General features: G+C 28.9%; 3 protein-coding genes across 11 annotated transcripts; 2 read left to right on the top strand and 1 right to left on the bottom strand.

Moving 5' to 3' along the window:
• The first annotated feature begins 936 nt into the window (after window positions 1–936).
• On the top strand, window positions 937–7,583 carry LOC113871152. 8 transcript variants are annotated; one of them, XM_027507998.1, is made up of 9 exons: window positions 937–1,046; window positions 2,535–2,608; window positions 3,793–3,892; window positions 4,425–4,477; window positions 4,695–4,782; window positions 5,171–5,787; window positions 6,449–6,673; window positions 6,747–6,803; window positions 7,018–7,583. In XM_027507998.1, the coding sequence occupies exons 2-9, from the start codon at window positions 2,558–2,560 to the stop codon at window positions 7,222–7,224; spliced, it is 1,398 nt and encodes a 465-aa protein (XP_027363799.1). In that variant the 5' UTR covers window positions 937–1,046; window positions 2,535–2,557; the 3' UTR covers window positions 7,225–7,583. The 8 variants fall into 8 exon arrangements, 7 of the variants coding, with proteins under 7 accessions (XP_027363799.1, XP_027363795.1, XP_027363793.1 ...); XM_027507994.1 differs by having other exon boundaries at window positions 3,793–3,985; XM_027507992.1 differs by having other exon boundaries at window positions 3,793–3,985; window positions 4,425–4,483.
• Window positions 7,584–11,452: 3,869 nt separating this feature from the next.
• Window positions 11,453–11,824, top strand: LOC113873844 (indole-3-acetic acid-induced protein ARG7-like). The gene has a single exon (XM_027512188.1). The coding sequence runs from the start codon at window positions 11,453–11,455 to the stop codon at window positions 11,822–11,824; it is 372 nt and encodes a 123-aa protein (XP_027367989.1).
• Window positions 11,825–18,229: 6,405 nt separating this feature from the next.
• Window positions 18,230–22,198, bottom strand: LOC113872027 (adenosine kinase 2-like). Of its 2 annotated transcripts, none has more exons than XM_027509193.1 (12): window positions 22,037–22,195; window positions 21,778–21,831; window positions 20,523–20,569; window positions 20,335–20,366; window positions 20,144–20,245; window positions 19,970–20,037; window positions 19,776–19,852; window positions 19,575–19,672; window positions 19,428–19,498; window positions 19,280–19,346; window positions 19,011–19,194; window positions 18,230–18,641 (listed from the first exon to the last, which is right to left on the bottom strand). In XM_027509193.1, the coding sequence occupies exons 1-12, from the start codon at window positions 22,117–22,119 to the stop codon at window positions 18,499–18,501; spliced, it is 1,026 nt and encodes a 341-aa protein (XP_027364994.1). In that variant the 5' UTR covers window positions 22,120–22,195; the 3' UTR covers window positions 18,230–18,498. The 2 variants fall into 2 exon arrangements, with proteins under 2 accessions (XP_027364994.1, XP_027364995.1); XM_027509194.1 differs by having other exon boundaries at window positions 18,265–18,641; window positions 20,467–20,569; window positions 22,037–22,198.
• Window positions 22,199–25,595: the final 3,397 nt, after the last annotated feature.

The following is a 25,595-nucleotide window of genomic DNA, read 5'->3' as shown; positions in this document are numbered from 1 at the left end:
ATTTAATTTATGTTCGTGATTAGTGTTTGTCCTATTATGTATAATTGTATGTTATAAATTGATCACTCATAACATTTGTTAACTTTAATTAATTACATTATAACCACCATACCATGATTATTTAATAAATCTTTATAATAAAACGAGACAAATGATTAAATAGATCAAACTAATTATTTTTTTAATCGTTATTAAATTAACAAATTTATAAATATTTTATAATTTCTTTAATTAATATTTTGCATGACTATTGTAGATGCTAATTTAGATAAAATAATATTAATATCACATAACTATTGAGTATTAATAGTATTTATATGAATGATTATTAATAAAAAAAATTAAATTTAAAGTTAAACAAAAAATAATATAAAAAATTAAATGAAAAAATTCATATACTTTACATTTTTTTTCTTACAAGTTCAGCAAAAAAATGTGTGAAATTTTATTAATAATTAAATTATTTAATAATTTTAAAAAAATTTATAAGACAATAATTTAAGAATTTATTTTAATTTTTTTTATTACATATTATATTTATATATTTAATAATTAAATGTAAATTTAAATGCTTCCTAAATTGAAGACGGTGGACAGACAGCAGCTTGATAGTTGACTTCACACGAGAAAAACGCGAGGGACGGATAGGAGTTCCAAGCGAGGAGCAGCTAAAACGACGTCGCGCCTGGTAATCGCCATAAGCAATAAGCAATTAGCAAAGGCAAGTGCGAGAGTGTGACGGAGTTTTTGACAGCGTTAAGACATGACAGCGTCGCGAATAAGAAAGCGACCAGAAACAGAACCTGTTAATGTGGTACACGTGTCCCGTGTCAGCGAACTCGAAACGCACAATTTGGATGACAACCCGCGTCGAAAAAATTAATAAAAATAAAAAAACTTGGGATTCCGTCGAATAAAAACAGCTCACCTTCCATCCCTCCGTTTCGTGTCGCTTTTTGGCGGTTTTAGCCTTTTTCGGTTTCGAACATTCGCTCGAATTTCTCTCTCACTCTTCTCTCTCTCTCTCTTCAATTCATCACTTCGAGGTTCGATCTTCGGCATATTTGTTTTTCCTCTCTCGTTTCTGCTATAGATTAGATCTTACTCTTTTGTGTGTTCCTTTGTTTGTTATTTTTATTTGAGTTTAGGGATCGGTTAGTTCGGATTGCTTTGTTCGATGAATGAATGAGGTTGGGGGTTTTCATAGTTCATTTCTTCATTTCTATTCTTACGATGACTTTGCTCGCTGTTCTTTAATTAGTTCAATTTTACTCGCTATAAAATGGAGAAAATTATTTGATTGCGTTGTTTTCGTAGCGTACTGTATGGTTTTAACTGTTATGTGAGCGATGATTTAATTAACTTGGGTGTGTTAATATGTGCTTCACATAAGGCTGATAATTGAAAGCTCTCTGTAGTTTTCTTTTTAAATATATAATAAATAAATATGGTTTTTCTGTCGTGTTTTAGTTTTAATATGAATTATCTTTGTAATTATTAACTGAATGTGTCAAGATTTTTCAAATTGTTCAGTAGTATTGATGTAATTTATGTTGAGACAGAAACATTTGTGGTTAATTTGGTCACTGTGATTGAGTGTGCGGTTTGAAGATAGAAAATGTAGAGTGGAATAAGGGAGGGCATATTTTGTGGCGACCTGTGGTTCTGGCAGTAGTTTGGTGTCTGTGAATTCAGCAATGTATGGATTTTCAATGAGCTTTGTGTCATTGGGAGTGTTTTTTTGGCTTCTGTATGGTGTTTGGTCTTTGGTTTCGGTTAAGAATGTATGGAAGGGAGGACTTTGTAGTGTTTTATCAGTTTTATTTTTCACTCCGTTTTTGTTTCTCTCTTAGAGGACATTTGTATCCCACTTATATACGCTGTTAATAGCATTTATTCCGAATTTTGAGAAAGTTGAGAAAAAAAATAATGTGTTTGGAATCCATTGGTTTTTATTTGTTATGTTCAGACAGAAAAACAATGATTAGAAGTTTTTATAATCTGAGAAATGGAAATTGTAAACTGGCAATCAAGTCAGAGGGCATTTTGGGAAGTATTGAAAATGGAAAATAGATGGTATTTTTGTTTGGCTCTAATATATGGCCTTTTGGCATTTGATTTGAAGAAATGAGTTTACAATATCACACCTGGACTAGATCTTCTGCATGCATACATAGATACGAAATTAGTATAAACAAATTATTGTGTCTAAGAGATATTACAGAGTAATGAGTTTATGCCTACATATGTTTCCTAACACTCTTATTGGATTGCTGAACATAGTTTTTCATTTTTGCATTTCATCAGTTTACATAGACAGTTGTACTGTTCTGTTGTCATGCTTCTTGTTCTTTCTTTGTTGAAGCCTTACAGTTTCAATATTTGTGTATTTATTTTACAAGTGAATTGTAGCAATGGGCACATATATATGAATGCTATATGCATATTTCTATTCTTTTATTCATAAAAATGTATCTGTATATGTATAGAATGAGAAAAAAAAGAGAGTAAACTGATGCATATTGAAACTGTAGGATGATATTCAAGGAAACATGAGATGGATCGGGAGGAATATTTACGGAAGTGTTCCAATATGAAATGCCAAAGAGTAAGGATTTTGGTCATTGTTGGTCACATTCTCCTGCATTGTGCAACATCAAAGAAAGTATCTTTTTAATATTTTTTGTGAATGTGGTGATTATCTCATATTAGTTGCACCTAATTATGGTAGATATTAGCTCTTTGGGATTTATGTGGAATTAGGATTGCAATCATTGGATTTTATTCAACATTATTCTAGAATCTGATTTTTAAAATGCTACAAGTGTTGTTTGAGAAAATAGATCAGGAATTTGAAACTAAATCATCATCTTTATAAAAAAAATTCTGCTAGTATATTGAGGGTGTTTGTACAAGCATACTCTACTTGTCTTGTTATAGTAAATAAATTATAGAAGACTAGTCCATTTAGTATTTTATTATTTAATGTTAATAAGTCAAGCCCAATATACTTCATCTTTTACATCTCTATAGATATGAGGCAATGTTAAAATTAAACTTGTGGTTATTGTTTGGTGTTCACTTGCTGAAATACTGATGCAGTCTGAAGTTCTGAACGCAACACTACACTCTAGACAGAAATGCCCACTTACAGAACAAGGCACTACACTCACCTCTACAACTCCACCCAGCAATTATATTAGCAGTACTGGATATTAAGGGTAGAAAGGATAAAAAAAAAGAGAACAATACCTCAGAGACCCAGAGCTATGAGGTCTCAAGCCTAATGGCTGTGTTCCACTATTAACTTCCACACTGCCCCTTTCCTTTCCTTGCTGTTTCCTATAATGATTGTTTTCCCCAGTAACAACCCTTCCTTGCATAACAGAATACTCTTCTTCATTGCTAATATGTGTTCCTCTCCTTCTAGTATAAACTCTCCATATTCTTGGACCACTAGTGGATTGGTCAGGCAATTGATTTTGGACTCCAAATCCTTTTAACGTTGTTTTGTTTTCTTTGAGAAGTACATTGCGTTTGTTCTTTTTAACAATGTGTAAGTCAAATTTACATGTGATTGGAAGGTTTTTCTTGATCTGCAGTATACTTAGTCCTTACAAGCTTAATATTTTGACAAAACATTTTAAGACACTGTTTATGTGTGAACACTTGTGTGGATTTACATCATTGTTATGCAATGCTCTTGCTTTACTATTTAAATAAATTGGAAGAAGCAACATGGTTTTGCTTAAAATGTGTGATTTATAATATCTTTATTTTAAATTTCCCTAGGTTCAGATGGATGAATCATCCGTACCTTCTCTGCAAGATGAAGTAATGGAGGTTGAGCGTTTGCTTGCAGAACCTAGAAATGATCATGTTTCAGTGGATAGTATATTGCAATTTAATGAGGAGAATAATGGGAAATGTTATGATGCTGAAAATCTTTCCTGTGGATTTGAATTTGGTTTAAAATCAAGTAGTGGTAATTCTCAAATGACCTAAAGCTGTTCTTTTTGATTCTATTGCTTGAAGTCTGTATATCAGGAAATGGAGATTTACTTTGAACATTGGCAAGAAGCTATTATTTGGGGCCTGCATTTTGTTTCTGAAAAACTTGAATAAACAATGAAGTAAAATGATAAGGTGAAAGAATGAAGAGTAAAAGAAGCAAACTGTATGAAACTTTGACAGTGTACTGCTGACAGAGATTGCTTAGAAGCTTAGAACTCATGTTGCATCTTCAAAGATATGAAATCAAACATTCTATATTTGAGATGTCATCTTGGACTGGATAAATTTTAATGGTTGATAAAGCTGTATTGACATTATCTTATATTAAGAGCACAATGATAATATTTGCTTTCAATCCTTGGTGATTATTGTGGTTTTATATCTCATACTAGTGTGTTGACATTCATCAGGTAGTTTGGATTCACACACAACTTTGAATAGCAAAGATGATTTGGAACTGGAGGTATCTGTCTACAATCAGTTGTCATTGGGATGATATTGAAGCTAGTAATTCACAGATTTTTATATTTAAACTGCTTGTTATTGATTAATCGGTGCTTGATTTAATATCACCTTATCTAATGTCAATTGCATAATAATAATAATAATATTTCCCTGTTACTGCTAAATTGTTTATGTCCTTATTTTGCTGGTATGAGAACTATCTTTAATTTTGTTAGGTCCTTGATGGATTGCTAGATGATGTTGAAATTGATGATCTTGAAGGGACCGATGGTTTCTCTGGTGCATGTGAAGAGTATTTTTTGGGTAAATTATTAACTACTGTTATAAATGTATTATAAAACTATTCATATGCCTTCCCCTTACAACTTATGCTTTTGGGATAATTAGTTCATCACATGATATCAAACCCTCCATGACCAAGTAATCTAGAGTTCTACTTTAATTCTTTCTTCTACTATGCTTACCGTAAAACAAAAAAAAAAAAAAAGTTTTAATACAAAGTTACCTAGGAGGCTAGGCCTGTATATTGTGCACACTCCAACCCCACAGCACCCTTGAAAGGACCCGTTAGAGATGACAGTTAACACTATTCATGTATTGATAGAAAGGAAGAAAGTGTTTAGTTTCTGCTTGGCCTTTTTTATTACACCTTTCTATTTTACATATTGCAATTTATTTTTTGAATCTGCAGATTTTGATTTTGCTAACAAAGCTGAGGTTCTAGGCTCTGGTCCATCTGAAGTTTCACTTTTGCAAAACTCAAGTTCGGAAAGCCATTCTTCTGGATTAAGTGGAAGTAGCATTATTGGTGGGGTATTACAATCAACAAAAGTACCCAATGCACAATCTGAATGCAAAATTGATTCTTTAGATGAGGCAGCAACCAATGAATCACATGGTGCATTCAGGAACAATCTAAGTCAACCATCAAATGTAAATTGCATGTACAACATTTCACTCGATTTACAGCATCTGCATGAGTTGGATAACAATCATCATTTTGTCGGTGGTATATTGTCTTGTGAGAAGGAAAAGGGTCCTGTTGTAAAAAGCCAACCTGCTGCACATAGAGAGAAGAGATCCCGAAAGCCTACTCAGAGGTATATTGAAGAGTTCTCAAATTTGAGGTCAAAGGAAAAGGGACCAGCTACTGGTACAAAAACTAAACATTTAAGTGACCCATCATGTAATGAACTTCGTATAAGAATTAAAGCATTGAAAAAGATTCCAGGCGAGAAGTCTAGCAATGAAAATAATGACGTGATGTTTCCTGAGTTGCAAGTTCGCAAAGGACGTCCAAAGATAGAGGTACTGTTTCATTAGGGAGCGTTTTATCCCTTTCTGTATATTTTTTTCTTGAGTAGATCTGGATTCTTTCTGCCCAACCTACCCTTTGGCATGAGAGAGAGAGAGAGAGAGAGATTCTTTAGTTATAATTGTGTCATAGTGTATGTATAACTTTTAGGATCTGTTTTTATGTTTATTCTCTATCTTCTGGTTTTGGATACCTCTGAATGAGCTTTAATATCAAAATTTGATGATTCTGTGACACTTACAAATTTATTTGTTAAAATTTAGTCTACTGGCTCTTAATGAATTGAAGTATGTTTTAACTTGGGTGTTAATTGGTATGAATTTGCTTTATCCTGCTTCCCTCGTGTCTTGTCTGAGCAGTTCATTTATGCAGTAAATTTATATTTTTTTATTACTATAGCATGATTTTCATTTTTAGTTCATTTATGCAGTTCTTAAGGTCCATGGCTGTTTCTGTGACTGCACAGAATGGTTCCTATGGTTGAGATCTAGTTTTAATGTTTTGCACGAGATAAAGGTGCCTTTCTGTTAGTGGAAAAATCGTGAAATTTAGAAATGATACTCCAATTTTGATTATTAGCCTAATATTCAATGGCCAATGGTTTGCAGATCTATATTATTCTCCCTCATTTAACAAGACATATTTCTTTTCTAGAAACTTGAGTATGACGATGAGCCATCTCCCTCAGAATCTGAGGATGGAAGTTTGACGTCCAAAAAAGCTAGAAGGAAAGATCGAAGAAAGCATCAGAGGATGTGGACTCTCTCTGAAGTCATGAAGTTGGTTGAAGGCGTATCTGAATATGGAGTTGGTCGATGGACTGATATAAAGAGGTTTTTGTTTTCTTCTTCAAGCTACCGAACTCCTATAGATCTCAGGGTACATCACAACACTTTACTCATTCAGTTGTCACCTTTCTTCCAAACCCGTTTTCTAAATGTGATTTCTGCAGGACAAGTGGCGAAACCTTTTACGAGCCAGTACTGTGCAGAAATTCAACAAGAAAGAGGTTAGCTTTCTTTCTTTCTTTTCAGAAACTTTCTTTTAATTAATTTTTCATGCATATCTCAGAAACTTAAGATGGGGCAACAGTATATAATGATATTTGCAACTTTACTTGATGTGACGTACATGAAGTTGATTTTGTTAAATATGCTCTCTGGTAAAATTTGGTTTGGGGAATGGGAAAGTTAACAATGTAAATGATCATGTGTTGATTACAGGCCGAGCAAAATGATGAGCATGCCCTCCGTCCCTTGCCATTTATCGTGGTACGCCGAGTGCGCGAATTGGCTAAAATTCATCCATACCCAAGGCAACGTGGCTCAAAGAAATCACGTGTTAGCCCAATAGGTTCTTCTGCCATTGCTAAAGATTCTCCTCCAGTTAGTCTTAGCAAAAGAAATGTAAGTAGGAAAAAGTGTACCTAGAAGTAAATGTCCATGTGTAAAACAGTCCAGGTAAATCCATAATCAAAAGAATCTTGTTGAAATTTAGGTATAACATTTGCAAAATTTTATACCGTCAAGTAATTACTGCTTGTGTATCTACAAAGGCATAGAAATTTTGAATTGTAAACATGAGGAATCATTAGTTGTCTACATTAGCTTGCGATGCTTAATGCCTAGCCTCTTCAATATTTTGTTTTTCTTAGTGTATTAAAACCTAGGATTGATGACCGACTAATGTTTTTGAAGCCGCTTATGACTCGCTGTTGCAAATGAATGGCTAAAGGAACTGGTTATGTACTGGACTCTAAATTTTTTAAGATTCTTAGATTACATATTTTGAAAAAAATTTTCTTTATTGTTGGGGGGAAGCGGAGCCTGAAGCATTTTGCTCTCAACAAATGCAAATAAAAGTACTTGCGAGTGACAACTGTTAAATGATATTTTTTTGGGAGGCACATCAAGCGGCAAATGAATCTGCGTTTGCAAACAATTTCAATATTTCAACAGGAATCCAACTAAGAATCGAATTTAGGGTATGCTCAGATGAGGAAATGTTTTTCAATTTTCAAACATTACAAGAGATGTATAATCTTGTAGTTTTGTTTGCAAGAACCGAGTAAGTATTATTCATCCAGAGATTTGCTAATCTCACTAAGTCATGCTTTTTTTTTTTTAAAGAGCAATAATATAATTCTGTCAAATGATAACAAGTATCTTAAAAGTACTGGTTATAATTAAAGAATATAAATATTATTAAAATATATTATTAATGTATTATCATCCAAATTTTTAATGTCCTGTTAACGTTTTTTTAATTGATGATTTCTTAATGTTTTTATAGCAATGGTTAATAAGACTAATTTTTTTAAGTGAATCATTCCCTTTCAAACTCATACGTGGCGTGACGTGCAAAGACCAAACTTCATTAATAGTTAGATATTTGATCACCTAAATCTATTTAATGCTATGAGGAGGGATAGAAACCATTTTGAACACGAGAGGATCATGCATTTGAGAGAGACCCAAAGGGTGAAAATCAAATATAGAATTTTCGAGTCTACACATAACACATTTGAATTTTGTAACATATAGTAAAGAAGAAAATTTGGGTTGAGGCGTAAAATGATCTAAAATCTGTATACAGAACTCTACCGACGGAATTGGGGTTCAATACAAAAAGGGTTTGGAAAAGAAGAGGAATTTGCTTCGTGAAGGAAGCATGGAGAGGTGTTAAATTAAGGGATAGAGGAAATGGGGCAGTTGGGGAGAAAGTGGGAAGAAAATGATAATGTGACAGCTAAAGTGAAGAGGTGAATGCACGTGAAATGGGAGCAAAGCGTGTCTGTCTAATCAAATAATTTAGATACACAAAATGGCTGCGAACCATAGATTAAGAATGGCTTTGAGGTGTCACAAACACCAACCAAAGCATTACTCTTTGAAGAGTAATGGCACATAATATCCATCCCCCACCCGTGAGCCCCGTGGCCCAAACCTCATGTGCACCCACGTCCTTTCTTTGCTCCCTCACTCGCCACGCTCCTCATCTTCCATCACCCTCCCTTGGATGGAAAATGTCTAGTTGGCTCTCTGTCTACACGTTCAGAATAACAGGAACCAAACAAAAACAATAATAAATATGATAGACAATTCCATATAATAAACAGGGGAAAAAAGTGTAAAAGAGTGTAACTTTTTTTAATCTAGACTACATGTATCCTTTATATTACACAGTTTGTTTGAGTTGTGGTAGAATCACGACATTTATTTGGGTATTTAAAACAGCTGAATTCCTTTGTTTTGAAGTTATATTTTTGAATGCTAACTTTTAAAATAATATTTTTAGTAATATTCAACTTATTGAAAACTATTTTTTAACTTTTTTTTATCATTTATATCACATGAAATAATTTTAACACTTTTTTTTAGTCATTTAACACATTTCTTCTAATTTGATTAAATAGTTGTAATGCAATCAACTTAGTTAGTTATAAACTAGCTTATCAGTCATAAGCTACGAATTACAAGTATTTAAGTAATTTTACCAAATTTAATTATTTTTAATTATACTATTGAGGTATTTTTAATAAGTTAAAATTGTTAGTTACTTTAATAAAAGGATAAAATTTATGTACAATATCATTAAAAAAAAATATGGGTCCCGTTGCATTACCTACAATGTGATAACGTTTCCCGAAAATTGGAGCTTCATTTTGACAAAATAATTAAATCATTTAATTTGTTAAATATAATTTTCTGAATTTGGACATTTTTATGAAAGAAGAACTGGGTTTATGTTCATTGTTCAATTAATCTCTGTCTATTTTGACTTGGACATGATTAGAAGTGTGTATATGATATGAGATGATGCAGAAGGATGCAGAAGAAATTGGATTGCATTTTATATATAATATGAAATGAAAGGAATCGAATTTCCAGTACATGCTGAGTAATTTCATAAGATCCTTAAGGGGCCTTTTTAAAATCGTTTAACTATCTCATCTTTGTCTCATCTGAAAAACTGTTGGCATTTCACTGCAAATGATCATGTGTGAAACTGAACGTCTATTCTTTTCAACCAACCAAGCATAACCGACATTTGTCTCAAAGGGGATGAATCAATGTGCTGGCTCTCAGTCATCTCTCTGAACATATGTGTAAGATGTGCATGCCAAGGAAAAAAGGGCAACCTCAAACACTGTCTTATACTTGTACACCTATTTATCTAAAATTGTTGAATTCTTCAAACTGAATTAAATTTCTCTCTTTAAATTTCCCAATTACACAACAAAGAGTTTCTATCTAGCCCAATCAGTCAAGTTTTGGTACAAGTTGTTTGCATGTGTGTCCTTTTTGTTTTCCTTTTCTAGACCATTGTGTAAGAAGTACATTTCAAGCAATATTCACTATGTTACATTGATAAGATCAATGAAATGAGACCAATTATTTTTTGATATCATGGCTAAGATTTCTAAAGACCCTTTATGAGAAAACATAGGAAAGGAATCAAATCAAAGATGTCACATCTACAGGATGGTCAAAGTTTTCAGGGTGAAGAAATGTGACTTCCATTCTCCTCACTGGTACCAAAGATATTTCCTTCCATCCCTTTTGCTATATGTAGCCCATTTCCTGTACTACTGCGAGCAATGGAGGGAACAGTAAACTTATCCCCCAAATCCATTTGCAGAAAATTTATATTATTTTGTACGGATAGTACCCTCCTTAGTCCTCATAAAAACAATAGTTTAGCCAACATGCTCTAATTTAAGATAATTCAACGTTTATAAAGTAGCGAGCTAAGACCAATCCAAATGGGAATTAAAAATCACGATATCCTAACAAGGAAAAGGATTGACAGGGACACCAGCATTAATCCATTATAAAGTCGCTGATTAATACTAATTAGTTCATCCCCCACAGTTAAAAAAATTAATATTAAATTACTAATAACCATGTTGCTCCACTTCCTGGATAGGCCTCAAATCCATTAACACCAGTGTCCATACACTATCTGGATTGCACTCAAAACACATTATCATCATATCGATCCACTTTCTAGCACTAAACTTGCCGACTTTTAACACCTGACAGTACAAATTTTTTCAACGATCATGACTCAAAAAAGTTGAAGAAGCCTCTTTCTGAATCTAAAAAATATAGTGCCTATATCTTTTATCCATGCCTATGTATTAGAAATAAGTGGGTTCGCACTTTGCCCAAGAAACTTATCCCATGCCTCTTTCATATCTTATCTTTTCCTCCCCCAAGTTGTGGGGTCTTATATAACACTGAGAACTTGGAAAGAAACAGTGATTAAGCACCACCCTTGGAGAATTGCAGAGAAGGACAGAGCCTTTACTTCCTAGGATTGTTGTTAATTAATCAGTTATATATTATATTTCATATATCTCTTATATCATTGCCATGCATGTTCGTACAGTTTCGTATCAGAGATACATTGCTAACCAACAAAGTCAGCAACTATCAATAACTGGCACACTTGAAATAATATATATGTTGATCCCAATAATTATATATTAGCAAAGTAGCATAGGCTACCAATCATGTCAACCATTTAATGCTCCACAGCATTGCTTCTTCCCATGCCACAATTATATATACCTTATCACTTTCCAAGTACTCATCACTGCACTTTTAGTCCTTTTCTCTCTTTCTCTCTCTATTTGCATACATTCGAGAAATTATGAAGTCAAGATTTCTAAGAGGGTGCCTAAACAAGTGCAAGAAAATGGGGGATCGAGTCATGGCTTGTGCTGCTTGTGAGTATTGTTGTGAAAGGGCTTTATGGTCTTCTTTGCATGAAAGTTGCTCCATTCCAAGTGATGTTCCAAAGGGTCATTTGGTTGTGTACGTAGGAGAGAATCACAAGAGATATGTGATCAAGGTTGCATTGCTCCATCATCCACTCTTTAAGGCCTTGTTGGATCAAGCTCGGGAAGAGTATGATTTCATTGCTGATTCAAAACTCTGTATTCCTTGTGATGAACATATTTTCCTAAGTGTCCTTCGATGTGCAAGCTCCCCACAGAACCCACGAGTGTGTTTGTGTCTTTGATATGTCACTTTTGAAACATTAAGTAGTTTTCATGAACTTGAAATTCTTAAGTTCTAACTAAGCTGATATGTAGCCACATATAATATTTAATATGCTGTAAGTAGGTTTTGAGGTGCAAGTGTCATTTAGCTCACTGATGTAATTCATCAATTCAAGGAGAGATTCTACTTTGTTTTGCTTATTTTATCAGCACAAGATCATTTGGAATTCGTAAATTGAGCAAAGTAAAGCCAGTTTTCCTACACATTATTAAGCTAGCGATAAAGATCCATCAAATTATTGCATTAATAACTAAACACTTGACATGTCACATTTGAGACTGGAGAAGCCATGTAATATAAACACTGACCGGATCACTTGGTCCCTTTCATATATCTCTTTTTTTTTTCTCTGCTTAATTAAAAAATAAGTAGCGTAAAAAATGCTAATAACTATTTGGTGTAGTCTTGATATTTAAAAGACATGTTTGAAGATATGCCTTATTTTTAAGAAACATATTACCTTAAAATATAAAATAATAATTTTATTTAAAAACATTTATTAATAACAAAGATTTGAAGTTAACAAAACTTTTTTATTAATCAAATGGGAAACAGACAAGAAGCATAAAAAGAGCAATTTCATTGAGACCTTAATAATGAAAGAGGAATGACATAAAAGACCATTGACTGAACACATATTAATAATATATAATCTAATATTTAATGTTATTACTTGTTAAAATATTAAAAAATAATAAGTATTTAATAAAAAAAGAACTATATTTAATAAGTTGAAAACTTGAAGAGATGTATACTTTTTCATTCAGCACTTTCTAGTTTTAAATTCTGAACAACTACTCTAATGACAATCGTTGCATTTGTCTTATTATATTCCTATTTTATTGCTGTTTCTTTCGTCTATATAATACCTGCCGAAGCTCAAATCCTATTGACTCATGCACTTTGAATCCAGAATCAAGACAAGATGTTTGAAATTGAGGTTCATATGTACTTTTCTATTTCTATATTTTAAACCTTAAATCTTAACACTAACATTAGAAATAATAGATACATTTGAAAAAAAAAAAAGTTAGGATTCGTGTGTTAAATTTGAATATTTATATTATTTAATATTTTTTATAAAATGTAAAATTTATTAATTTTATTATTAAATTATATATATTAAAGTTCACATAATTTGAATATTTATAAATATATTATTTATAATTAATGTATTATATGTTAAAATAAATAAATATGACAAAGTATATATATTATTGATTAGACTCACGAATCTCAATTTAATAAAAAAAAAAATCATATATTTAAGTTTAACACCTAATATCAATATATCTAATTTTATAAAAGAAATCTTTAAACTATGAGAGTTAAAGAATAATACAGGCTCTCAAATAGAATATATTTTTAATAAGAGAATATATTTGATAACCTTAATGTAAATGATTGACAAAAAGCCTATTTATAAGGAAACAATTTTAGCAAAAGTGAAAACAAATTATGGTCATTCAACGCGTATTGTATTTTGTACATACATATTTATAATCGAGCAAGTGAAATAGTGGTAAATCTCTAGAATACCCAAGTAAATCGAATTTAATAACGATGATAGCATGAAAGCTAAATATTAATAAGTAAAATGAAATTAATGAAAGTTAGTTCAAGTAGTAAGTAGTTTAGTATTGCTTAAGTAAGATTTTAGATTTGAGTTTATGAATATATAAAAAAAAATTAATAATAAATTCATATATTATATTTAAGTGCATAATTCGAGTCAAATTTAGATTAAATTGAATAAAAAAATAATAAGTAAAATGTTAATATGAATTTAATATTAAATTTAAGCAAATAGTAATAATAAAATTTTATTAAAAATTATTTTTTATAATTTTAAAATAACAAATATTTTATAAAAAACTTTTAAATGTTTAAAATAAATTTGAAAAAATAAAATCGACAAAATTGTATAAATAATAAAATCATCAAACGAAATAATACCTTCTTCTCCCAAAATTATTTCTTTATTGAACCAAAAAATGTTGCCGGACAATCATTGATCCCTTAAAAGTGTCAGACGTAAACTACAATGTTGGAGAACATCATTTTCCTGGTTGTTGCTAAATATTTGTGACCAGCTACAAGGTTATAGAATAATTCAATCAACAACCAAATCAAAATTAAAGCTGAATTCACTAATGATTGGATCTTCAACCCTATTTTTTTTCCTTGAAGCAAGTGCATCACCCATTAGTCATGTGACATATGTGCGCCAATCAAAGTAACCCAATTTATATATCGATTAGAATTATCGGCAACCGATACATTATACCTTTGAACAGTTCACTCCATTGGAGTTTAAGCTAGTATTGGTCAAAATATGTTTAATATTTTAGTGCCATTGTCTTCTTCTTCTTTATCAATATTTTAGTGCTTGTCAAATTGCCATATTATATAAAATCTAATTTTGTTCCTTGCAAACGAAATTTTGGGGATAAAAACTTGTTTGCTTGTTTTATATCAAAGTTGATATTAACTTTTAACCTCTCCAAGTTAGAGTTGAAGCAGCAAAATAAAAAAAAAAAAAAAATATATATATATATATATATATATATATATATATATATATATTATCTTTTAATACTGCGAACAAAATGTGCTTCTATATCGAATGTTAAAAAAATTGAATCTCCGAGACTACATTGCAAAAGTTTGATTTTTATCCCCTCTTTTTTTTTTTTTTTTTTAATGATAAAAGGGTGATGTGATTTGTGAAACTTATACAAAAATAGATACCCAACTCTTCTTTTTGTTAATTCTTTCTAACAAAAGAGACGAATGAAATTAATTTTGTAGAGTCAATTTCATTTAAAAATAAATTTATAAATATATTTCAAGCAAACACTTGGCACCATGAAAGCAATAATACCTTAGCTATACGTGGTATATTTTGCATGACTTATTAAATTTATGAGAGATTATTAAGTGGTATGAGACGATGTAATTTCGACCATTAATTCATATCTTGCCATCTATAATATTTTTAATTTGTACTGTTGGGATTACATGGTCTTGATCATGCATTTTTATTTATTTATCAAATTCAGGTATTTCATACAATTAGTCACTACAAGTCAAGGACTTGTATAGGTCTTTTAAAATTTTCTTCATGAATATGCTGATTCCTCCACCCATAAAAGATAAATAGTATTAGCCCACGTTTCAATCCATTTCCAATCAGTTTTTATTCCAATGTTATTATTTTGGTTGATCTTCAAAATGATGGTTTCAAATTGGAATAGTGAAGGTGCAATCACTCAAGAAATGAAACGATGCTTTCTTCAATGTGACTACTGTGATGACAAAAAGGATATTATGACCAATTACATTGATTAGTCAGCACCCTATTATTATCAATTTGCCAAACAAATAGTTTAATTCTTTCTGGACCTTTTGTCAGACAAAAATGCTGAATTCTTTTTTCGACTAACGGATTTTATAATGGCTTATTTGAGAAAGGAAATTTTGGAAGGGAGAGAAAGAGAAGAGAAATTTTATATTTAAAATTAATATTTAAAAAAATAAAATATATAAATTTACATTAACATAAATTTAATATATTAATTATATATTTATTATCATAAATAATATATAATTATTTTAATTTAAAATTTAAAAATGTATTCTTTTTTGTCTAAAATTTCTCTCTCAAACATACTTTAAAGTATTAAAAATAAAATTGTAATATATATGTTATATAATTTTATATATTAAATCAATTTTAAGTAATTCGTTTTATTAAACATTTTTTCTAATATCATTTTATTTTATGTTTGTTTATCTTTATTTTAGATGCTTTTGTTTAAATAGATTATTTCTTTCACAACAAATTTGATTATTATAAGAGGAATGTCAGTAATATATTATTCAATGCATTCTTATTAATACACTCTTTATTGTTTATTGAAATTTATTAAACATTAAAAAATTATAAATAAAGTTTATTAAATTAGGAATGCAACTCAAATAATTTTTTTTTTATAAATTTTAACAAAAAATATAAAGCATGTTAAAAAAATTAAATTAAAAAGTATTTTTATAATTTATTTTATTATTAATAAGATGATAGTTTCGTTGAAAACATCTTTTGTTAAAATTAAAAGCTCTCAAACACGCTTTAAGTTTGGTCAAATGTGTGTGTCATTCTTAACATGACATATTTGAGGCTTATTTATTTTTTTAATATTTTTTAAAAAAATTCTTAAAATAATGTTTTTTAAAAACATATTTTCTGTCTGAAGTCATTTTTGCCACGTCAAGACCTGTTTCGTATACTGTTTAAATGAAATATTTTTTTTAAATGTTATTTCGTCTTTAGTAAAAACGAAACTATCAGATTGCGCCATGTGTCATCATCTAGTGAGTTTCGCCTACTGCAGAGATGAAACTCAAAGAATTGTGTCATGATCTGGATCAATTTACAAAATTGGTTAAAAAAAAGTAAAAATTTATATTCTAATATTATATTAAAGTTTATTAAAAATAGAAAATTATAAAATTTAAGAATAAAAAAATTATATAATTTTTAATTAACTTAATTAACAAATATAAATATATTAAAAATGTATATTAAAATTATACTATGTATACTGTGTGACACTAAAAAGAATATCTGCTAATAAAATTATAAATTTAAAAGTAATTATTTTAAAGTGTGGACCATATTTTTTTTTCTTTTTTCAAACTAATTTTGTAAGTTAGGTGTGATATTTAAAAATCTTAATAATTTATATAATAAATAAATGTTTTTATAGTTATTTTTTCTTAAATTAAATATGTTTATAATTATATCAATAGGGCTGATTTATTATTTTAATATTTTTTAAAAAATAAATTCTTAAAATAGTAATTTTAAAAATATTTTTTTTATCTGGAGTCTTTTTTGCCACGTTATTCATCTATTGTATTAACGAAACATATTTAATTAAAAAAAATGAATATTTAATTAAAATATATTAAAAATAAAAAATCATAATATTTAATTTAAGAATAAATTATTAAAATTTAGATACTTTTTAATTAAATTAATTAATAATTATAAATATATTAAAAAATATAGTGTTAAGAATTTGTTAATCTTAGTTTAAATATCTATAAAAAATTATAAAAAATACACATTTATTATATAAATTATTAAGATTTTTAAATATTACACCTAACTTACAAACTAGTTTGAATAAAAAAAAATGTAACTCACACTTTAAAATAATTTCTTTTAAATTTATAATTTTATTAGTAGGTATTGTTTTTTGCGTCATACAATATACATGGTGTAATTTTAATATGCATTTTTAATATATTTGTAGTTGTTAATTAAGTTAATTAAAAATTATATAATTTTTTTATTCTTAAATTTTATAATTTTCTATTTTAATAAATTTTAATTAAATATTAAAATATAATTTATTTATTTTTTAACCACTTTCGTAAATTGATTCAGATCATGACACATGGCACCATTCTTCTGTAGTAGGCGAAACTCACCAGATGATGACACATGGTGCAGCCTGATAGTTTCGTCTCTAATAAAGACGAAATAACATTTAAAAAATAAAAAATATATATTTCGTCGAGACAGTATGCGAAACAGGTCTTGACGTGACAAAAAAGATTCAGGATATTTGTTTTCAAAAAACATTATTTTAAGATTTTGTTTCTTAAAAAACATTAGAAAAATAAATAAGCTCATATTTAAATTTGTTTAAAATGTTCATCACCTTTCATAAATACGAATTTAAATCGACGCAACAAAAGTTACTTTTAGACCTAATATACGTCAAATTTAGGTTTTGTTTCTCATCTCTTTTCTACTTTTTATTAATTAATTTGATACTTTTCCTCTTCACCAAACACTAATTATGAAGGATCCTTCCAACAATTTAATATTACCAAAAATACCCTTTTGAAACTCTTTCCTCTCCTTTTATATAGATCTCATAGGCTTGGATTTTAGTACTGCTAGAAGTGCATCCATGAAAGAAAGAAATTAGTTACTTCGTGTCCCTCTTCTTACCTCTACAATTGTCAAAACTCCAAGCTCAATGGTCGCAATAACAATGGTAACAACCTTTGAACTATGACTCTGATTATCATTGGTTACAAATTTATCAATCACAATATAGGCTTAAAATCAATCTCTCATTGTCACTTGGACTGTGCATGCTTCTCTCCTCAATTTCTCATTTGGTTGTTGTAAAAAATTTTGTTCTTAGAAAGTTGCAGTTCTTGAAAGCTTATAATAAGTAAAAAAAATAAAAAAAAATTGTTCTTGCAGTTCTTATATAGAATTCACTCAAATTGCAATAACTTGTAGCCGACAAAAATATGAAAAAAAAGAAAACGAGATAAGAAATAAAATATTATGCCCTTAGAGGGATACAAATACATCATAAAAGTTTAACCAAAAAGGAAAAAGAAAAGAGAAGTGATAACAAACAGAAAAATGAGAAATGATGTCCAATTAGGACTTCAAATACGCACACTTATTTCAATTGTCTCTCCCCTTGCAACTTTTTCATCCTGTTTTCCCTAGCCGGGGGACTTACAAAAATCCCACACCAGTTAGAGTGTGACTAAATGATCAAAACTTCATAAAAATAACAGAATCGGGAGAATCACTTAATGAAAACCAGGCTTCTCTGGGTACGTGCAGCCAGACCTTTGAATAATAACATTTGCGGCATAACACCCAGCTCTCACGCATTCTTCAATGGGCTTCTCCTTAACCAATTGTGAAAGAAATCCTCCAACAAACGCATCTCCTACAAAAACGTAAGAAAAGTATACTTTGTATCAAGTTGCCACAAACATTTTGGATAGACAAAATTGGCATCTAACTTGCCACTACCAAATGATAAACCATCAAAATTTGCTTTTCCATGTTGGTTGCATGACTATGATCTACTATTCAATGTATTTTAGTAGGGGCCGAAATGAAAAGTACATACACACATATATATATATATATATAAATTGCACGCATTTTATGAGCACACATCAATGATGACCATGTATGGAAATTTTATAACTCAACCAAATATATATAACTTCAACGCATTTTTTTAGCACACCAGTTAACAGCATACAATTTTGTTCCCCGTTTAAATACTAAAAGCAGCAGGGCCGCGTACCTGCTCCATTTGTGTCAACTAATTTCTCTTTGGGTAATAGTATCACAGGGAACAATTTCACCTTCCCATCCTCAGCAACACAAACAGGATCTGCACCCTGTGTTATAATGGTAATCCTTTTGTGTGTTCCTGATGCTTTCGGCCACTTTGAAATTTTTATAGCTATCTCTTCGACGTTATCAGTCTAGTCATTAGGAGAAGAGTCAAAATTCATAACAAACTAAAATTTTAAACCAAAACTGCAAGTCTACAGATCTGCTTAGTACTACCTCCCAGCCATGAACTTTAGAAAATGTTCTTGCTTCAGTTTCATTTCCAAAAACAAAGTCCATATACCTGAATCCCAGAACGGACATCCATGAGATCGATATGTAAAATTTTATTTATTTGAAGAATTTAACAGATAAGGATCCTTACGGCAGAACTTTCTCCTGAGCATCCTTGAAGAACTCACAGATAAAGGGGGCAGAAAGGTTCATCATGAAGAACTGCATACAGGAAAAGAATACTTAGTATCAGAAACTGCTAGTTAAATGGGAATCCTAAATTCTCATCTTATCTGACCTTGTTATTTGCAGCTGCATGTTCAGCAACTAATTGTATGGAATCTGGAGATACAGTGAGGAAAAAGCCAGAAATATAGTAATACTTGGCCTTTTCAACTATTTTAAAAACAAATGCAAAATAACAAATGTCAGTCATCTGAATTAGTCAGGTAGATGAGATGGAAAGAGAGCCTGCATTTATCAACAGTCAACACGGTACCTAATGCCCAATTTTCCGGTTTCGTCAAATGCTCAGACTTATAGCAATTTGCAGCTGATAAGTTGGCAACGAGTGACCTATATTCAGATGCAATCAAATAGATGTATATACTACTTAAAAACAGCAAAAAAATATAACTATTTTAAATTTGATAATAAGTAAAATAAAAAATCAAGAAAGCTTCATCGTCTAACCTTTCACCACCAACCACACAAACAGCACAAGTTCCCGTAGGTGTATTATCGATTTCATAATAGTGAACCTGATTGTCGAATGAAGAAGTTAATTTAAGAAACGTGATTCTAGTGCCAAGTACAGGGTAGCTGATGACAAAGGAAGGTGAAGACAAATCACAAGATTAAACTCACATTTACGCCATCAAGTGTACATTTCTTCTTCATCTCCTCCCCAAACTTGTCCTTTCCTATGCAACCTATGTAACTTGTGGCACCAGGTACTTGAAGCATCCACTATTAACAAGCAAAGGCAAATGATTAGTTACTTTCCCACAACAACTCCAGCCTCAGCTTACTACCTATCTGGATAAGAAAGTACATACCTGAGCAACTCTGATTGAATTCTGAGTAGCACCTGCCATTAAGATAATTATAGATATCATCATCATGAAATGCGCATTTCACATCTTTTTTTCCCCTTATTTTGTTAGTTGTTAGCATGTTCATGATATTACCTAGTAAAGCAATAATCCATGACATGAAATTCAATAATTCGGATCGACTGTATTACCTCCGGCAATGTACTCCACACTATATTTGTCAGCCATTTCTTCGTACCTGGATGATTGTAGGATCATATGAACTCACAAAATATCTTGTCTTCAAAGAAAACATCTCGCTATTAAAATACTAGCTCGACGAAAAATTAGCAAGGAGAGAAACCTAAAAATCTTTCCAGAAACCAATTATTGTTCAAGTTCTTAATTTAAAAGTTTCCCAAAAGTATACACATTCATTATTTAGAAAAGGAGACAGTAAAACTTGAGATTTTCCTTAACTTTCCAGCACATAGCACTGGCGGAGAGCAAAACAAATTAGAAGTGGGTATGACAGTTTCATACATCTCTGGGCCAAGAAGCACATCATATTAGCATGCTTTTAATATTCAAGCTAATCGACAAAGAACATGTCATGGCACCAGAATAATAGTGGGTTAGTAATATTGTCCAACAATCAACACAATTTCCTTTGTCACATGTTTCGAGACAATAAACATTGATAGTTTATATGAATTAAATCCAACTATATTAGACTGATGCGTTTCAATTAAGCTTAAAAAAATTTGCTGTCGTGATATCATTTTTTATAGACCCTTTTCCGAAGAACTAAATCCTCTCAGAACATGCTCATAATTATTACATTAAAAAATGCATTCAACGTTCTTTTATGTTTCTAATATATTTACTTTTACATATTATACTTTATTTATCAAGTGTCAAAACATTATTAAGTTGTAAGGGGACATGACTGTTTTTTAAACCTATACTTTATTAGTTTTAAGAAAAGTGATTGCCTATTTCTGGATTCGCGTAACAATTATCGCCTTTTTATTTTTTAAAGTAAATAATATAATTATTTTTTACAATTAAGTTAAACCAGACACATAGTAAAGTGAGAAAGTGTGTAAATTGAAAAGGTGAAAAATTCATTGATCCATGAATTAAAGCATCTCTCAAACTTAATCCACTTCCAATTACTGGTGAATATATAGCAACTTCCTTCCTTTCCTTTACATATTTACGTACTTCGAAGGAATCAAACACCTTTTTCCCCGAAAAACTTGTCTAATTACATAAAAGCTTTTAAACATGTTCTTAATTTAAAAATCGCGCGTGTAACTGTATCCGCTTTAATTTTCTTTTTCCATTTAAGAAAAATAAACGAGACATAAGTTGTAACTTGACAATTCCATGTAGCGACGCTGAGCAGCAACATGAAGAAAGAAGTAAAGTAAAGTTGCGTAGATAAAGAAGAAAACATCTTACATAGGCTTATGCTTATCCTCGGCGAGAATTGCATCGTTCAACTTGATACCATATCTGTCACATAGATTCAGAAACAGAAGCATGAGATCTGATCCGTTCCATCTTATTTTTCAGATTTATGAATTAATCACACAACAGATATCATAACATTGTTCTCCGTTATAAGCTCCCAAATATAGTTAGTTACAGTGATATAGTACCGAAACGATACATTACATAATAGCAAAAACGAATGAAAATAGAGAGAAATGTGAGATACTTATTCAAGAAGTTTTCATCGACGACGGCAGAGATATCCAGGAGAGGGTTACACATTCCGAGGAGAACGCCGTCTAAAGCCATGGATGCGAGAACAGTGTTTGTTAAGAGTACGAAGAATGAGAAATGAATGAATGAATGGGAGAACAGTCTTGTTAAGATCCACCCAACCTTTAGACAATTGTTTTCTTTTATAGGGGCTTTAATATTTTGGTTTTCTGTCTATTTTTTGGTGGATACGAATTACTACGATATTCGGTCTACCTAAGATTATTAAGCAATTAGGTGGTCTACCACTGAATCAGTATGTATAAAAGGTTAGATGAATTTTTTTAAAAATTAATGGTTCAAATGTTTTATCTTTTCCCAATATTACTAATTTTTATATATTTATAATTTAATTCTCCATACAAATTTGTAAATTATTTTTTAAACTCTTAAAATTTGTTATTTTAAATTTTTATAGAATTGTATTATAGTCTTTTTTATTTTTTATATGTATCCTATGTCTATGTGATTATTTTAAAAATTAAATTTTTCACATATATTAATGTGTTTTTAATTTCTAATAAAAATAATTTTAAAATTAATATAATATTAAATATTATTTTAGATCTTTAGAATTTTTTATAAATACTTATGTATGTAATTCATGATTTTTAAAATTAAAATTTTTAAGTTTACTCTCACCGTCTTAATTTATTATAAAAATTAGTTTTTATATTAATAAATTATTTAATATCCTTTTAGATCTTTTCTATACCCTACTTGTATAATGGTTTTATTTGCTTAGTATAATATTTATAAAATTTGCTTAAGACATTTTAATTTTGTTTAAATAAAAGTTATAAAAAAAATATTTATTAGATGAATAATGAATTTACTCAAGTGAAAATTTTGTTAGTTTTAGCAAAATTTATTTAGCTTAAATAAATTGGGAAAATTTAAAAACTTTGTAATTTTAACTTAAACAAAAAATAATAACTAAAACAAAAAATAACGATTTTTTGTATTGTCATCTCCAAGTAAAATTAATTTAAGTAAATATTGCATGACCTAAACAAAATTTGCAAAGAATAATTTTTATGCATTTTTTAACATTCAATTACATATCTTTAGTCATCATCTTTATTTTAATTTAGCTACGTTGTTCGTTGTTAAAAGAATTGAAATGAGTATATAATATTTTTAAATTTAATTGGTTTTATTTATAAAAATCACAATTTAAAGTATGATAATGCAAATATAGTATAGTTATTTAGGTTGTTAGATATACATGCAATAAGAGAAAAATAAAGAAAAATTTAAAATAAAATAATGAAAAATTAAATAAAATTTTTATGATATTATTCTAAATAAAGATTATTTAATTTTATTTGATCTCTTATTTTAGATATTATTTTTAAACTTTTAACATTAAATTTTAATCACAATCACTGAATTTATCAAACTCATCGTTAGAAACACAAAATAAATAAGAGAATAAGATTGGTTTTATATAAATAAAAAAATATTAAAAAATATTATAATTATATTTTTAAAAGATATTTACTATTAAAAAATTTTAAAATATATTTTAAACATATAATATTTTAATATATTTAACTTACAAAATTTATTAAGTATTAATATAAATATTATAACTTTTAAAATTTGATATAATAAGTTATCTTACTAATTTATTTAAGTTGTATAATATGAATCATTACCATAATATTATTATGTTTATGAGTATTTTATTAAAGGGTTAAGGAGTCAACTTTATTAAAATATTTTGTTACCCTCTTTAGTTGCTTCTAGCAGTCCATTTAAAAAGATTGTAATGTATAAATTAAAAAATAAATATATAATTGATATAAGCATGAAAAATATAATTAATATTATTATTTATATTTATTGACATTTTTTCATATCATAATCATTATTATTTATTTATTTATTTATTAATATATGTAAAAATATATAATAAAAAATTATAAATAATGCATTTTTATTACAATTTATAAGATGTAACATATAATGTTTAAATAACATTAAATAGTATAATTTTTAATAAAATTTTTATTATTTATTAGTTTTTTTTATTATGTGTCCTTAGATGTATATTAAAGATTATTAGTTTTATTTATAATAATGACGTAAAAATTTAAAATTTTGATAAAAATAATGGTATAATTAAAAACAGTAATTGTTAGTGTCTTAAATTTCTAACTAACAAATAAAAAAAAACATTTTTTTCTCTTGAAAGTGAACAAATAAAAAAAATGAAAGTAGCATTTAATAAAACGGTTAATATATATTCAAAGACATACGATAAAAATTAATAAATAATTATTTTTTATTAAAAATATAATATAATTTTTTTAACATATGGAATCTTGTAATTTTATATAGTATTTAAAACATTATACATAATTTTTTATTATGTAGCTTTTAGTACACATTAATAAAATTAAAAAAAATTTGGATCTTAATTATTAAGTGTCTAAAAAATTACATCTATAAATAATTTTTTAATTAAAAAATGAATTTAGGTTGCATTAAAATGTTTTTAGTTTTTTCTATAAATTCATCTTAAAGAGATTCAATTTTTTTCTCTTTCTTTTGTTTTTCTAATTAAAAACATTTTTTAAAAGATAATTTTATTTTAATTAGTAATACTTTTAAGTTTTCTTTCATTAAATTGTTATACTTTAAATAATAAGAAAGAGTGAAGAAGAAAGGAAAACAAGATAATAGTCTTCAAAGGGTCATTTAGCTCTATAAATTAAAATTTTATATCTCAATAATTAATATAATAATATAGGGAAAATATAAAACAATTACAATAAAATTAATCAGAGTCCAACAATTTTAAATTAATAATTTTATCTCTCTGAAATAACAGTGGCACTTTGCTCTATTGTTATTGTTGATTTTGTGTATGCTACCCTCACCAATTACCGGTCAGCATCCACCAACCAAGTTGGGGCCCTCAGCTGGAAAGTGGAAATGTATGGCGCACCACACTACATCCTCACATTCAAATATTCGGTCGCAGTTTTCACATTTTCTGTCACTGTTTTCAATCAATTGATTACTAAAAGTCCCACCAACAACATAAGCAAAGGACAATTTTACATTTATTTATTGTTTCAGAAAGAAAATTCAAAGTGAGAATAATTTAAAATTGGCACTTAACGCTGCACCTACCACAGGCACGAGCCTCAGCTACGAGCATTGCTTACCTATAGCAGTAATGGCACCTACCGCAAACTTAGAATTCGTTTAAAAATAATTAAAATAAAAACTAACTTAACACCTTGAGCAAGTTATTCATATTTAATTTTATTCAAGTTAGAACTATTTAAATATTGTGTATTAAAAAATATATTAAAAGAGTTAATTTATATTTTTAATATTTTTAAAGGTTAAAGTTGTTTGAATTTAATGAATTGTCTTCTTAACCTACTAAAAATTAGCGGGTTAAGTTGAATACCTTGCACTCGCTAGTCCACTTAAAATGTGGGTCAATAATGAATTTATTCATTAAATATTAATTTTTATTAATATAAAAATAT

Source organism: Abrus precatorius, unplaced genomic scaffold (genome assembly GCF_003935025.1).
Source record: "Abrus precatorius isolate BTA unplaced genomic scaffold, Abrus_2018 Scaffold7, whole genome shotgun sequence".
Taxonomy (NCBI): Eukaryota; Viridiplantae; Streptophyta; class Magnoliopsida; order Fabales; family Fabaceae; genus Abrus; species Abrus precatorius.
This window is presented reverse-complemented; position numbering and strand designations above follow the sequence as displayed.

What these genes read in the sequence shown, in the direction of transcription:
- LOC113871152 (XM_027507991.1), top strand. Translation starts at nt 2,599, where the DNA reads ATGCCAAAGAGTAAGGATTTTGGTCATTGTTGGTCACATTCTCCTGCA. An exon ending in TTTTAATATTTTTTGTGAAT is followed by an intron (nt 2,692 to 3,792) that starts GTGGTGATTATC and finishes AAATTTCCCTAG; the next exon opens with GTTCAGATGGATGAATCATC. An exon ending in AGAAATTCAACAAGAAAGAG is followed by an intron (nt 6,804 to 7,017) that starts GTTAGCTTTCTT and finishes TGTTGATTACAG; the next exon opens with GCCGAGCAAAATGATGAGCA.
- LOC113873844 (XM_027512188.1), top strand. Translation starts at nt 11,453, where the DNA reads ATGAAGTCAAGATTTCTAAGAGGGTGCCTAAACAAGTGCAAGAAAATG.
- LOC113872027 (XM_027509193.1), bottom strand. Translation starts at nt 22,119, where the DNA reads ATGGCTTTAGACGGCGTTCTCCTCGGAATGTGTAACCCTCTCCTGGAT. An exon ending in TGTGTGGTTGGTGGTGAAAG is followed by an intron (nt 19,853 to 19,969) that starts GTTAGACGATGA and finishes ATCTGAATATAG; the next exon opens with GTCACTCGTTGCCAACTTAT. An exon ending in GCTCAGGAGAAAGTTCTGCC is followed by an intron (nt 19,347 to 19,427) that starts GTAAGGATCCTT and finishes TCTGGGATTCAG; the next exon opens with GTATATGGACTTTGTTTTTG.